The sequence below is a fragment of the Helicoverpa zea genome, chromosome 22, assembly GCF_022581195.2.
Source record: "Helicoverpa zea isolate HzStark_Cry1AcR chromosome 22, ilHelZeax1.1, whole genome shotgun sequence".
NCBI classification, from domain to species: domain Eukaryota; kingdom Metazoa; phylum Arthropoda; class Insecta; order Lepidoptera; family Noctuidae; genus Helicoverpa; species Helicoverpa zea.
This window is the reverse complement of record NC_061473.1, coordinates 3,400,963-3,417,097: the sequence shown is the minus strand read 5'-3', so window position 1 is coordinate 3,417,097 and position 16,135 is coordinate 3,400,963. Positions and strand designations below refer to the sequence as shown.

The following is a 16,135-nucleotide window of genomic DNA, read 5'->3' as shown; positions in this document are numbered from 1 at the left end:
AGGATATCCGTCTAGGAACTGCCAAACCAACATCTAGTTACCAGTTAACACAATAACCTTTGGTGAGCCTGGTTCTCAGATTTTCGGCCTTCTAGTATTAACTGCCAAAGATCTACGGACCGACGTCTTAACATGATTTCCTAGTAACAGAGGCGTCTTACAAGCCAAAATACAGGTGAGATACATGAACCACGCTTCGGACGCTTGGGTAATATTGGAAACTATAAACCTAGAATTATGAAAAGGATTATCCCATCGTCATTTCTAGGAATTTGAATAGTGGGACAAGAATCTAATATACACTGTTAGTCTTTGTCCGTCGCTGATATAATTTCAGTTTTTAGTGAATCGGGCTCGAAAATAGGGATTGGATCAAAGGACCAACTTTTTGGTCCTCGATATCGCTTTGCATCTTGATGTTAATGATAAAAAAACCCATTCCTTCTACATTTTTCAAAACTGCTTCTCTTTGACCAACCATAGATCGATAAAAAAACTCAGTAGATAGACTCAGCTTTATATCAAAGGCGAGATAAATATTTACTTATAAAAATGTGCAAGGAATGTATTTTATTTCTTTCTAGAGTATCATTTCTACATAAGTTTTGTTGTGGGATGTACAAAAAAAGACTTGTACGGAATATTAATTAGCTGCTACTGCGTTCTGCGTGCCTGGTAACTGTATACGGTAAACGTTGCACGGGATTGCAACGGGTGTTAACCTTTTTTTAAAAACATCGACTTGAGTGCATTAAAGTAGCTATCAAAACTATAATAGCAATGCACAGTTTTTGACTGGAATGTAAAATTAAAAGTGTTCGTGCAAGACATTTGACAATTGTCCACTAAATCTTAGGGAATTGTTAATGCCACTTATAAACACACTCACTTGTTTTGAAGAAGTTGGCAAATAGAGATTGGTGTTCCTGTACATTAAGTACATACTACTAGGTACTTCTAGAATATGTACTCAACCTCCTGTTACAATATGCTCTCCTGGTACTTTCAGGCCGCAACGGCGACATAACGGAGACGGGAGGAGATAGCATGGCGGACCTATGGGCATCATACCATAGCGCTTTGGGGCTCGGCAGCAAGCCGCCGAAACCCCCTACGCCATTGGCCACTGGCCACTCGGTGAGTTTTAAGGTTGAGCTACGTTTCTTCTATTATTATAGAAATAAGTCATTTTAATACAAACTACCATATTTAATCAAATAGACCAGAATGGAAAATCCCGAGGTATATGCGATGAAAAAATTTGAACTTCTATATCTATATGTATTCCTAGTCAAACACCAACCACACATAAAGAGGTCTTAACCCTTAATGCTGCAATCAGGACCCTTTTAAGGCTAAGAAATTAAGAAGACTACTTTCTTTCCCCACTAAATTACAGAAATGCCTTGCCAAAAAAAATTTCATCTGTACTCAAAGCCCCGTATCAAAAGACCATACAACTAACTATTTTTTACCCAACAGAGTCCAATCCACGTGGGCTCAGTGACTCCCGGCGCCGAACCAGCGTCTACACACGACGAGACTTCATCATCAGATCGGACTAAAGATGATGATGACGGTGGAGCATCAGATGATGACTCTGATGATAGAGTTGATCCGCAACATCATGACCCTGAGCGGCTGAAGGCATTTAATGTAAGTAATACACAATAACCCTGTTACAAAATAGATAAGGTTTGAATTAAGAAATCGGGTCTTCAACTGTTTTGAATGACGTGGCATTGATGTTAAATTGTTATATGCATCTTTAGTTTTGAGCATACAATCAAACTTATCATAGAAACTTGACTAATATGGTTTGAATTACCGAATTACCCATGTCTATGTATAATCTTAAGACCTACTTCTAACTGCTAGATTAAGCGAATATTGCCAACTGCAATAAAATGTTAAATAAACCTTTCGAATGGCTTGTACCTAACCTATAAAACTCGGTTACCTTTTCATTTCCTATTTTTACGTATAATGCAAAACCAAAGCGAATTAGCAACGGGCTAACTATCGGATATCGACATCGGCTAGTAATTGGATTGCGGGCAGGTCTGTGCGAAATACTTCGGTCATCTAGTTAGTTAGACTGGAAACTGACACCAACACTCATGGTAGGATGATGGTAAAAACTTCGGGAAAGTATGGCAATGGGATCAAAAGAATGGGTAGAATTAGGTACTGATTAACATTCCCTTCTACCTTTTTAATAAACATTGCTTCATACGATTGGAAGTTGCGATGAAATAGATACCTAACACAATCGAAATCAAAAGTTATCCCATTATTAATCAGCTAATTTTCCTATATCTTCTTCTTTACATAAGTCAACCTGTATACTCCCATTTAGTTTTTTTGCAGTATCTACTCAGGCAAGACCAAACAGAGGTTTCTAGATCTTTTTAAAATATAAAAACTTACCTCCACAGATGTTCGTTCGCCTCTTCGTAGACGAAAACTTGGACAGGATAGTTCCAATTTCAAAGCAGCCTAAAGAGAAGATCCAGGCTATCATCGACTCTTGCACCCGACAGTTTCCGGAGTTTGCCGAACGTGCACGAAAGAGGATTCGTACTTATTTGAAGAGCTGCAGGCGGAATAAAAAGGTTCGAGGAGAGATACCGACGGCTGGCAATGGAGGAAGTACGCCTGGCTCGGGCAATGCCTGGGATACTGCGGTGAGGGTCCGATCTCCTCTTTTATTATGTTACCCTGGTACTTTTAATTAACCTTTCATAAGGGTAGGTAGTTCGACAGTTATACAACAAACTACATAACTTGATAGATTATAATAAATAGCAAAGTTCTTACTTTTTTTTTAATATCCGTATTAAAATGCGATTTACTGCGCACATTTTTGAAGGGGATTTTTGGAGCCTCGTTGATATAAAGTTACAAAGTAAAAGATCTTCACATCTTCTCAGGTCTCTTAAACCTTAAAAGAAAAAAAATGGCCACTAATAAATCTCCTACTACACAGGTGCGGCCAACTCCTGCGCACCTGACATCAGTGCAAGCGGAACACATTCTGGCGCAGGCGTGCGAGAATGAGAGCCTGAACGCTAAGCGCATGCGTCTTGGACTCGATCCTGTGAGCCAGCCCATGCCGACTGTGCCCACTCCTATGGTGAGTTAGACAATAAATTGTAAACAGGGTTTTGGTAGAAATATAGGGGCAAACATGCGGATCATAAGCAATTTCTAAAAAATACTTGTAATTCTGACTGACTTGTAATTGTGACTGATACTGGACTGTAAAGTCTGAAATCACCAACCCGCATTGAGCAAGCGTGGTGATTAATGCTCAATCCTTCTCCGTGTGAGAGGAGGCCTGTGCCCAGCAGTGGGACGATAAAAAAAAAAAGGCTGTAACATAACTTGTAATTGATGGCATTGGGTACGCACTTAATAGAAGTGACCATATAAACTGACATAAAAGAAAGGAATAGAAATATTAGATTACGTATGTAATCTTACGTAACGTGTTTTAGCATGTGATGATCCAAATAATGTTATTTGAGATTGGCGCAGCACGTTTTCTTCTTTTTTCCTCTAACTGATCTTAAAATATAACCAGGAAAAACCCGTGAAACGTCTGCGAAGTTTTCATTCCGTCATAACATTTCAACCAACTTTTGAACTAGGGCGAAATGGTTGCGAAAATTAATACTTCATGGTTTCATTCAAAATGCCTTTCTTACAACGCGTTTTTTAACAAACAGTATATGGTTACTACATAATTCTACCCAAGTAAACAGACAGTCTTTCATGGATATTTCAGCCAGATAACTCTTAGCATCAATGATTATCTACTGAACTAAAACCAATATTCTACCTCCACTCCACAGGCAATTGACACCACAGCAACATCAGCAGTAGCTTCATCATTCCTCAGTCTATACAGTGGAGCTATCAGTAGCCCAGCATCAACCCCAGCTACAACCACTTCAACCAACTCGTTGCCCACTGCTGGGCACAGCAAGGCTGCGGCCGACACTACCAGGCCATCAGCAAGCCCCACTATGGACAACCCGTTGCTGAACAACAATAATCTGAAGCTGGATAACGCTAATGGGAACGCTGGGAGTAAGACTGCTAGGTGAGTTATGATTGCCTGGTATCTGATGCTTGAGATGTACTTGAGATCTTAGTTTCTTCTTGGTTTTTAATAAACCAACGTAAGTGATAATACATACCTATTTGAAGTGAATGGAATGATTTTTGCGAATGAATCCTAATAAGAGTTTATTATATTTTCAGCCCTGCGTCATCGCCAGCACCTCTGTTCAGACCGTCATTCCCAAACACGTTTGGCACTCCGCAGACTTTTGGACGACAAAAGTAAGATTTTTTTACATATAAAAAATAAACTTGACTCCAAAAACTAAATTCACTTATTTTGCCGAAAAAAAAAACATGAGCCACAATAATGTACTACTACCTTTTGACTTCAACCTTATGCATAATGCACATAACATCTCTTCACTTGCTTGAGACAAAGTCGTCGACATACGTTAACTGACTTATGCCATTTACGTTTCAGTTCAAACCCGAACCCTGCATCATCAGCGCTGACCAGTAGCGCTCTACTGTCCACACTTACTGCTCTGCCCCCTACCGGTGAGTGATTGTTATTTGTAAATGTTTAGGATTATCAATTACAATAAGATGCATTTATGATATCTGGAGGTGCATGCTTACAATTGTTGACGTAATCTGCTGCCTACATTTTGATCACCCTTATTAAAATCTATCTACTCACTGAACTTAGCATTTACCACGACTCTTCATCTCCCTTATTTGGACTTCCTCTCTTATGTGACTCCTTACTAAAAGATCCTTTAAGACTCCACTTTGTGACTTCGTGACGTCTACACACAATGCTCTTATTTTACTCTTCTATTCTTTGTACAATCAACAAACCATTGACTTCAAATAGCTGTGAAACGGTATTGATATCGCTGTATTGTTGTAGGAGCAGGCGTGAACGCAGCGATGGCGGCCTACCAGAGCGCGCTGCTGTCCGCCATGGCTGCGCACACGCATACGTTCCCCACCAGTCTCTCTGGTAAGTTATATTTATTAGTGTGATAGATACATTGAAACCTAAACTACTCAGAATTATATTTTGAAGAAAATTAAATAGATGTAAAGGGTAATTTTTGGAAGTACTTTGAAGAAATAATATATAGGAATGGGGATAAAACGTTGTTTGCACAGAACATTTTTTATGTATCTAGAGACACACGTCAGAAATAAAAAATAACATTGTTTGAATATCAAAAGCGTATGTGGTGCATTCTCCCAAATGCTTGATATGGCTTGTTTTTATTTGTGCTCTTAATAAAATAAAGAGTTGAATTTTCGATTAAATGTGACGGTGTTTACAAAAATATTTATGAATCAAATCTAACTTCCAGCACCAACAGATCTGTCACTCAAGAGCTCAACGCCGACATCCCTGCACGGGACCTCCACAGCATCATCTCTTGCATCCACGACGGCCAGCCAGACCAAGCCACAGCTTCTCTCACATAAGCTGTCTGGCGCCGAGGTAGGTGCAGTTCGGCAGCTGATCACCGGCTACCGCGAGTCAGCCGCATTCCTCCTCCGATCGGCCGACGAGCTCGAAGCACTACTCCTCAACCAACCCTAGGATACGGCTAAACCCCTAACAGACGTATTCGGGTTCAAATTTGGATATTTCTAAAAATCTGTGCTCGTGAGTGACAAAATTCAAGTGCTGCAAACTGTTTCGGGGGTTATATTAAATCAAATTAAGTGTTAAGCACAGAAATTTCTGGATTTCGGGATCTTTGAACGGACTAACTGGTTAGCAAATTGCCAACCTTCAAAAATGTTGAAAATTTCTGACTGAATTATGCCAATTTTACTAACAATTACAACACTTTTAATTGTTTCTACATATTACATTTAAATCAATAGTTATCCGATTTGTCAATAGTTACAATTGCTGGGTTGAGGTGGACAGTTGCCAGTACAAAAATGTGACGAATAAGTGTTGCCATACTAGTAACTGGACATTTCATCTCACCATAGATTAATTAAATTTTTTCAATAGACATTTCACACATCGCTTACATTTACCCGAAATAAGTAGAATACACAAACATAGATTATGTTAAAAAGGAACTGTATGCTGACAACATTATTTATTGCGTGATATAAAAGATTGTTGTTCCAATTGGTAGTGTTGCCAGTAAACTACATTTGTCCAAATTATTAAGTAGAATTACGAGTCTATTCACTGATAATACATGTGTCTAAGAATGTGCTCACACTTGTCGACTGAGGACGTAATCCTAGTTGTTTACATATTTAATTGTTTCTCGGTACGTCCGCTTGTCTACTGGGTATGTCGGCAAGCGTGTGCGCACTCTTAGAACGACTCTTTCGGCGTTCACAAAATGAATCGGTCAAAATCGCATTTTGTTTTGTCAAAGTCGACAAAGTCGCAAACTTAGAAGTCTACTTCGGCGATCGTACAAAGCTGCCATAATTATTGTAAAAAATCTAAATGTTGCCATTTGAAACTCGTTGGGAGAGTACAAAATTATTTTTGTGTATATTTAGATTATAAGAGAAAAAAATCAGGGAGTCTCTAGCGTTAGGTTAATAAAAAAAAACGATTTCTTGCCTGGTGCGGTTTATAGTATAGTATATCGATTATCTCATCGAAAATTGCTTGAAAAAGGCGGCTATTAAATATTTGGAGTACGAAATACATCTTTTCTTGATTGGGTGACTTCGAAACTCGGACACATTGAGATCGGTCTCGAAGGTTTTGAACTACTTTTTGTGTAGCGGCATTTTAATGTCCCTGACGACTTCGAAGTCAACCTAAAGTTAACACTTAGGTTGAAGCGGCATTTTAGTAGTAAGAAGGCACGAATTTATTTGTTGTTTTGTATAATAGCGCTCTAGCTTTACAATGATTAATATATTTATAATTTTAAACATTTTCATTATTTAAAAGATTCTATAAGTCTTTATGTATATCGTGATCGGCTCCATCCAAAATCATTTTTGCTTAGTTTTTTCTAAATAGTTTTAGTTTTTTATTCATTATTCGCTTTGCTCAGTACAATGGAAAGATTTTTGACTGTATCTGTTTGTTACCATAGATGTATGGCCAAGTACTGTATGTAAGGTGTTAAATAAGATACTTGCTTACGGTGTACAAAATATTCCACTTCTTTAAAAAAAACTGTAAAACCTATTTTTCAATTAAAGTTTCTGTAAATTTTGGCCTAAAGTAATTTCGTTGAGCAAAAAGTGGATTTGGGTAATACCTCGTAAATGTTATTTCTGTTGTTAACTGTAGTTTAGTTTAACTTCTGGCCAGTTTTATTCAATTTTTGTAATCTATAATATAATTTCGATGATAAGGTTAAACAAAATAATACAATAGAATAATTAAAGTCACATAAACGCTTATTATGTTGCTACTGATTTCATAACTTCAAATGTTTCGACCACTGTAGAACGATCCTTGAAGGATCAGTTGACCAATTGCGACTCAGAGTTTTGTGACGTCATCACTCATCGTCCAATCAGGGAATAGACCTCGTCTACAATGGTAGCAACATTTGAAATCTGCAAATAATGTATAATATTTTCTCAACTTTGCCAGTTTTTCTCAATAGTGTTAAAAGCTTAACGCCAGTTTTAAAATAAAATTGTAAATTCACTTTTGAATACAAAAATTGCCAAAGAAACGAATTGATTTTTCGTAATTGAATTATGTATGGTATGTGGAATTGCTGATTAATTTACTTATTATAATTGTAATACTTTTGAAGTTAAGGTTAATTTAGGGTTAGTTATTATTTTTTTGTTTTTGAAAAGTCATTCCAATATTTTTCTAAAATGGACACTCGGTGCGAAGGGAAGCTAGTAGTCATTGTATATGAGAAAAAAAATGTAAAAAGTATGTTTAGAATTATAAAAAAAGTTGATTAGAAATACGTGAAAGTTGATGTTGGGATAACGATAAAAAACGAAAATGGTGGTAATACGTTGAGAACATGAATTTGTTAGACATTAAAATATATTATTATTAGAGATGTATAAATGGTTTACAATTATTATTATCTATTAGTTCGAGAGAAATACAAAATGGTGAAAAAAAAACGACAAAATGGCGATTGTTACTATTAACGATATGAGAATTTAGTTATAATTTTGCAATTTCAAAATGTGAGTTTTACAATTTTGAAAAAGAAAATATTAAATATGCTCATATACTGAAGAAAAATGTTTCATTTCATCCCTATTGATCCAAAATCACTTGAACAGAACTTAGACCGTAAATAATGTTGATTTGCATCCGTGTCAAATTCAATGACGTAATTAAGCTAATGCGCTGACCGGCGCCGACAAAAGCTGGAAACTTATAAGCGCTTATCGGCGCGTGTCCATATATTTTCCTGCGCAGGTTACCAGCGCTGACAAGCGCCGATAAGCGCTTATAACCAGCGTCTTCCAGCTTTCTTTCTGCATAGGTACGGCCTAAGCTCGGGAGCGTTCAGTAGCGGCCAAGTCGCCGAGTCATATAAAATTACAAACACCATATGTTACGCACACAAGTGTGGCTCACTCTCTTTTGCAATTAAAACATCTATAGTATCATAATATAGAAGTAAAAAAAACAAAACCTTACAACTGCCATCACATATTTATATACTTTTATAACATACTTATATATCCTAACTAAAAATCCGGGAACAGCCGAAAAACGTTCAAAACCATCCCTTATGATTGCGATTTCTTCTTACTACTTTCTACCTTAGGTGCCTGAGGTAATCCACTGGGGTAGCGGTCTCCGTAAGGGTAGTGCCTCTGGTCAGACATCAGAAAATGGGTAGCATTCGTGATGAAATCCAGGTTGGAGTGCGAGGCTAGGTACGAGAACATCGCTGGGAACCGCTCGGTGCCGCATCTGGGAAGAATAGGCATTTGTATATTCCTTAGATATAAAGGCATCTGCAAGACTTAAGCAAAGCTTTTTCAATCAAAGGACGTAAGAAAGTTATTGCAAGATGCGTGGAAATTAGGCAGTCGCTTCTTGTAAAGCACTGGTAGTCAGCTGAATCCGGTTAGACTGGAAGCCGACCCCAACATAGTTGGGAAAGGGTTTGGGAGATGATATGTGGAAAATTACGAATAACTAAGAGTATTTTAGCAGTAGCTGCATAGAGCTGACACTAATGTTAAAAGTTCTCAAAAAGTCTTTAAATCTTATCTTAATTAGCCCCGATACCGGATTATGTTCATATGATCTTCAAAAGGGGAAAGTAGTAGATATTACTCACAATTTCCTAATCCCCCATGACGCTAGACCCCAAAGGATGCCATCACTCACAGCTGGGGCACCGGTATCTCGCTGAAAATAGTATAGCAATCATATTATAAATTCGCTTAATCTCCTAGAAACGGCTTGGTTGTTAAAGCACTTGCCTCTCAACTATAACTTTCTGAGTTTTATTTGCTTTCTGTGTTTATCTTGGACACCAATGACTGATTAACCTTTTGAAAGTAGCTAATTAGATAACAATAATAAATCCATTGTGTCTCGCGTGGCACATTTTCTTCAAACAAACATGGTGCGATAAATGTGCCCGTTTTAAGATACAAGTATAGACCGATTTTTGCAATATCATCTACATATTTATTTATAAGTTTCACATATTTTATCTCTGAATCTCACTTCAGTGGTGACTCACTGATATGGTCAGGCCATAACTCATTGGTGCACCGATAATATAATCTCTGGAAATAATTATATACTACTAATGAGGTAATTTGTTAATTTTTGGTAATTTGTTATTACCTAAATTTTAATGAGGTGATTAGCTATTTTTTTGGAAAATTAGCTAATTACTTATAAAAGACCTTTTTATTGTTTACAATAAGAACTCGAATCGATTTTTAACATACCTACCCTCATAAGTGCCAATTTTGGAAACCATATAAATAGGCGCATGGTTGACTGAAATTAAATTAAATAAAAGCAGTCGTTTTTTATGAAAAACAAAAAAATATTTTATTGTCACGCTTAGTTACTAAAAAAATAATAAATTACAAATAATAAAATATGTAAAAACATCAAAATATACCTACAATTCTATTACTAAGATATTTATTGAAGTACTTAACTACAATTTACTAATAACTAATTTCATAATGATAAAGTAAGGACAAAATTTTAAATTGGTTGACACTAATATTTAGACATGATAAAAACAGTAAAAACAAATATTCAATATAACAAACAAAACGAAGAACAGCATCATAAAGCATCATAAAAATCAATAGTCTAAAAGAAAGTGTTAGTCACAGAAAATATCATCATCAGATTCTATTTCAGATTCTTCAGAATCGCTATCAGATATTAAATTCATAACGTCACAAAATTCTACTTGATTTTCTTCTGTGACTATCATTTCATAAACTTCTTTAAACATATTTCTCTTTACGTTACGATCCAATTTTGGTCGTATGGTTGTCAAAAAAGGATCTGAAGTGAGAAGCAGGTTATGAAGTACATCTTCATTACAATTAATACTACTACTTTTTCTCGAGTGAGACTCTCTAAATTTACGAAAATCTTTGTTTCTCGCTTCAGATGCTTCTTCTGACAAAAAACCGATTGGCACTATAGACAAATGCTCAATTATATGAGCTCCATGAATAAGCAACTTATGAATACTCACAGGCATATAATACCATGGATAAAGATTGGTAAACATTTTTGCAGTATCTATACAGAATTCATTAAATTTGTTTACAATAATTTTTTCACCAGAAGAAATACATTGTAGGATCACACCAAGTCTTTGCACTAAAGCAACGTCTAGTCCAGTTATATCAGCAGTTTTGGCTGGATCTTGAAAGAACCTTCTAGCTGAGTTTCCGTTGTTTGTCGTCCCACTGCCTTGTTTTACAACGTCTAATAATAAACCAGTTTCTTTTCTGAATCTGTCTTGAATGTTCTTTTTTCTTTCATCTACAGATTTTTTGGCATCGTCTCCTCTTGATTGCCAAGATTTAATGTCTAATCTATATGCTATATGAAGCAAACATTCCATGGCACGGATCCATGCATGAAGACTGCTTAATCCATATTTATACATATCTTCGTCCACTGGTTTTTTCTGAACCAATTCTATATTGTTCATTTCCTTCGGACGCGCCTTACACAAATCGCAAACTGCTGTAGAAGTGCCAGAGATATAGGATGCCACTTTTCCATCTATCATTGTCAAGAGCAATTTATGCTTGATAGTTGCATTTTCACATTTCGTTGGATTTAAACTTTCTATTTCTGTTTCTATATTAGTCATTTCGTTTTTAACATTAAACTCCGTTTCTTTCATGAACTTCCACATAATGGGTCGGCAGAAAGACGTTGATGAAGGCCGTTGGTTTTGCCAAATAATACATCCATCTTGAGTTGTGAGCTTCAATGGCACAAGACTCGCCATGAACACGCTTTGTAGTTCTTGATTTGAACAATCCGACTTTTGTTGATGTACACTTTGATTTGAGGCTCCATCAAACCCCCATTTGCTTATTAGCAGGAGTTCATCTTTGTCAAGACTTATGTCCAAACACTGAATAAGTCTATTTACAGTTAAATCTAACAGAGCTTGAAGTTTAATCTTAACAGAAGTTTCTGTTATTGTTACAGCACTGTTGTCAGGGTAGCACTTTTTCTTCTCTTCTTGAAGTTTATAATAACTAGGGTATTTACAAATTCCTTCCTTTTCACTGAAATCTCTTAGTGTTATGTATCGAAACTTTGATAGTCTTAAAGTGACATATAATGCCAAAGCTTTTTGGGATGATATTTCTTTCATTTCTCCAAATTGAATAAACTGCTTTACTTTAGAGACTTGCTCTGGATTTTCTAAAAGGTACTGCAGGATTTCAGCCACATCTTTTTTTCCAGATGATTTGAGGCTCGTTTGAGCAGAGAAGACGATTTCTTCCGTGCTATAGGAGCTGCAACTCGATTCTGTGCGTCTTCTTTTTTGTTTGTTCGATAATTCTTCAAAAGGTTTGCGGCTTTCTATCGAAGTAGATGTAGATGCGTCGGAAACCCGACATTCCGGATTCATCACAACATTTGTGAAAGAATCGGATGTTGTCGCTGTTGGTTCTTCAGATGCCTCGTCTATTTCTTCTTCGGGTATAATAACATTCTCTTTCCAATTTTCTGGCCATTTGATATCTGCTTGCAACCAGGAGGAATACTTCCGCATAAATGCTTCTTGATTTCTTGAAGATTTCATCCATTTAGCATAGATCCGATAACAAAATCTACGACACCATTCTTTAAGTTCTTTTTCAACTGCGTCTCTTAACTGAAAATCACTATTGGTTTTCAGAGACGTAAATAATTGATTATAGTCCCGAATATCACCACCTTCACGTAGAGAAATGTAAAGGTCGAGGTAAGTACCGAAACCGGAAAGACATAATGACAACACTCGGATGAGGATGAAATTACAACTAATGCTCTTCAAGTAATGCACCTATTTATATGGTTTCCAAAATTGGCACTAATGAGGGTAGGTATGTTAAAAATCGATTCGAGTTCTTATTGTAAACAATAAAAAGGTCTTTTATAAGTAATTAGCTAATTTTTCAAAAAAATAGCTAATCACCTCATTAAAATTTAGGTAATAACAAATTACCAAAAATTAACAAATTATCTCATTAGTAGTATATAATTATTTCCAGAGATTATATTATCGGTGCACCAATGAGTTATGGCCTGACCATATCAGTGAGTCACCACTGAAGTGAGATTCAGAGATAAAATATGTGAAACTTATAAATAAATATGTAGATGATATTGCAAAAATCGGTCTATACTTGTATCTTAAAACGGGCACATTTATCGCACCATGTTTGTTTGAAGAAAATGTGCCAAATATATGTCTTATTACCATATAAAAAAATCAAGTCGAAAGGCGAAGGGAATCTCGAGATACATCAGTTTTTAAGTCACTTCCCATACATTTAAATCACATTTTGCGCTATAGCTCTCGATGTAAGAGTCCAATCAGAAAATGCTAGTAACATTTTTAACAGCTAATAAGAAGACAAATACGATGGCATAACTCGTTTTTCAAAAATTGACATTTGGATATTTAAATATCCTATGTCCCAACGCTTGTATGGCGTCGATCTACTGTGCGGCGCATAGAAGGGATTAAAGGTGAAGGAAATATTTCGAGTGAACCTGGACATAAGAATCTGAAATCGCAAATCCACCTCGGGTAGTCATGGAGAGAAGAGGCACGTGCTCTTCAGCGAAACAATAAACAGGAGGATGGTAATGATGTGACATTGATTATTAGTTATTATACAATAGTTCATGTAACTCACAGTGCAAGGCGCAGCCTTCCCACTCTGCGACAAACAGATGAAGTTCTCAGAGACGATGACGCTGAACCGCATCGTAATGTTGTTGCACTTCTCCCGGTCCATCAGCCGCGTGTGGTATACTTGCAGTGACGTGGAATCCGTGTCGTATACTCCATCTCGCTGTGGTGGATACCAGAACATTATGAATGCAAGTTAGTAGAAAAAAAATCGATGCACTTTTGTGCGGAGTATGTAGGAGTTGCTAGCTAGATAGTACTCTAATAAGTCCTCTTATGTACTGCCTTATTTACTACCCCTTCTATTAATATTCCTTATGTTTGTGTCTACTAGGTCTAGAACTAGTTCTCTTATGGAGTCAACCTGCGCCCTCCTTTACTTGAGTATACCTTATATTACCTCTTTTACATAAGGAAAAAAACCGATTGTCGGGCCGAAAAACAGATTCTGAATTTTCTGTCATCGTTAGTATTTGGTAAAGGGCTAGATCTAGAGCATTCGGCTGGATGTAATTTTAGCTGCCACCGTTAATACTAGAAGGGGAGCCCAACACAATGCTTAGGCAGATTTAACAAAATCAAAGAAATGGTGTTGAAACTCACTCTTTCAGCGCCCCAACTGGTGACCCAAGCATCGTCGAAGGCTGGCATCATGACTTTGTTCGGTATGTCAACACCGTGCACGTCATGTGAAAACCTGCATCAATTGCATACTCTTAATATAAATTAGTCATGATTAGATTAGGGTTCGCCTTATAAAGCCAAAACTTAGTGTTAGTCTTGCAATTTTGTAAGTATCTGCAACTGCTGGATCCATTTAATTAAACTATTCCAATTAGTACATTCTAGCAGACAGCTACATTCCTGCTGGCAGACAGCTACATTTGCTCGACGAAGGGAAAAGCTAAACTTACCAACTAAATATGGGCGGGCATATGACTTACCTGATGTTCCTATCCAGAAGTATTAGGGCGACATCATTATCAGGGTTCTTGCGCAGGCCCCAGTTGGGGTGCTTCATGACCTCCTGAATGCCAGCCACCTGACCGTCGCGGTCTATGTGACGGGATCCTGCCCTCACCTCCATCCGGGATACGCGATTGGCTCTAGAAGGAATGAACTTGTTAGATTTAGTAGAACAGTGCTCTGGGCGTCAAAATTACCTGCCAATCTTTATCATCATCATCAGCCTTTTTAATATTGCACTGCTAAGCTGCGGACTTTTCTCATACAAAGAAAGTATGAGCCTTTATCATCACGCTTGCTTAAGGCGGATTGGCGATTTCAGGGGCCAGATTTCCTCAAGATTTTAACAAGGAATAATAATAGTCAAGTAGTTTCTCTATTCTAAGAAAACTTGTAGGTCGATTTCAAAATATACAAGTGTATAGAAAAAGTACTGGTCTTACCAAACACAATAGGAATTAGACATGGTTACTACTCACTTCCAAAGACAATTGGCCGTGGTTATCACCAGGCGAGGGTTCAGCAGTGCCCCGGAGCACCAGTGCTGATCATCCTTCTGAATGGAGACCACGTAAGGATAGTCTTCAATGAGGGCCTCTCTGGCCGAGATCAGCCGCCGCTCAACTAAGAAGGGAAGGGTTCAAGTCAAATTAAAAACGGTAAATTGCTTTATTGACCATTTTATTCTTTAATGATTATTCTTTCTGGATCTTTTCCTATTCTGAATCTTTTTACCTTTTGGTTTCTTCTCCGTCTTTCCCGCACGTGTTTCGTTAGCTGGCTTCTTTTTTGCAGCGTTCTTTGCTCCTCTACGACTCTTGGCTCTCTGGGGTGCTGGTTTGTTGTCCTTCTTTGGTGCTGCTTTATCGTTTCTCTTTGGGGCTGCTTTTCCAGTGCGTTTCTTTGCTTTCTTTCTCGAGCCGCCTGTCTTTGCTCTGGTGATTGTAGCGTTCTTTTTAGCTTTTACATTCGTAGCGGATTCTTTTTTAGCCCCTACGTCAGCAACAGTGGTTTTTTTCTTTCCTTTAGCTTTCGCTCTAGCGGCTGCCGGATGTTTTGATTTGGCTTTTGGCTTTGCATTTTGGTCTGTTTGTCTTTTAGCCTTTCCTTTAGACCCGGATTGTGTTATAGGTTTTGTCTTGGTAGATTCTACATCGAGTTTTGCATCGGATCTTTGTTGTGGATTTTTATTACCACCGGTCAACTTCACTATTTTTGGTTCGACTTTCTTATCAGCTTCCTTATTCGCGGAAACGGCTTTTTTTGTTGCTGTTTTGGTCACATCCTCCTTAGTTGTTGTGACTTCACTTTTTGGATTTCCCTTCGGTAAATTAGGCGCCGTTTTTGCTTGAGCAGCTGTTTTCACCTTATCATCTTTTTTGTCGGTTTCATTAACTGCGGCAGATCTCTTAATTCGATGTGACGTCCAAGCATAGTCAGGTAAAACTTTCTTGACCCGGGTTTTGTGGTCGTAACCCTGATCTATGGGAAAGTAAGGGCTTTCGGGAACACCTTGGACCGTCTTTGGTATGCCAACTACTTGGAACACAGTGTATGTCTTCGGTCCTTTAAATGGTCTTGGTTCCGGCCTATTATGTCTTGATTTGAAGTCATATTTGGCGGAGTTTATTAAGATCTTTCCGTTGCCGTATGGCCTTACTTTCTTTGGAAAGCTTTTTACGGCAAATTTTTCACATAGGACGTAATTAATACATAATACAAATATTACTAACAGTGTCTTCATG

At 37.4% G+C, this 16,135-nt stretch overlaps 2 protein-coding genes across 4 annotated transcripts in view; one reads left to right on the top strand and one right to left on the bottom strand.

Moving 5' to 3' along the window:
- The window catches only part of LOC124641293 (nucleolar protein 4), a 151,095-nt gene extending 142,814 nt beyond the window's left edge, over positions 1-8,281 (top strand). For 2 of the 3 annotated variants that reach the window (XM_047179339.1, XM_047179341.1), the window contains 9 exons: positions 1,010-1,137; positions 1,483-1,656; positions 2,439-2,687; positions 2,990-3,136; positions 3,858-4,108; positions 4,270-4,350; positions 4,553-4,629; positions 4,985-5,077; positions 5,430-8,281. In XM_047179339.1, the coding sequence (XP_047035295.1) occupies positions 1,010-1,137; positions 1,483-1,656; positions 2,439-2,687; positions 2,990-3,136; positions 3,858-4,108; positions 4,270-4,350; positions 4,553-4,629; positions 4,985-5,077; positions 5,430-5,665 (1,436 nt within the window). In that variant the 3' untranslated portion in view covers positions 5,666-8,281. The remainder of the gene's footprint in view (positions 1-1,009; positions 1,138-1,482; positions 1,657-2,438; positions 2,688-2,989; positions 3,137-3,857; positions 4,109-4,269; positions 4,351-4,552; positions 4,630-4,984; positions 5,078-5,429) is intronic. The other variant, XM_047179340.1, reaches the window with a different exon arrangement.
- Positions 8,282-8,712: 431 nt separating this feature from the next.
- On the bottom strand, positions 8,713-14,511 carry LOC124641608 (trypsin delta-like). Its single transcript, XM_047179754.1, has 5 exons — positions 14,369-14,511; positions 14,028-14,121; positions 13,429-13,587; positions 9,345-9,415; positions 8,713-8,971 (listed from the first exon to the last, which is right to left on the bottom strand). The coding sequence occupies exons 1-5, from the start codon at positions 14,509-14,511 to the stop codon at positions 8,785-8,787; spliced, it is 654 nt and encodes a 217-aa protein (XP_047035710.1). The 3' UTR covers positions 8,713-8,784.
- Positions 14,512-16,135: the final 1,624 nt, after the last annotated feature.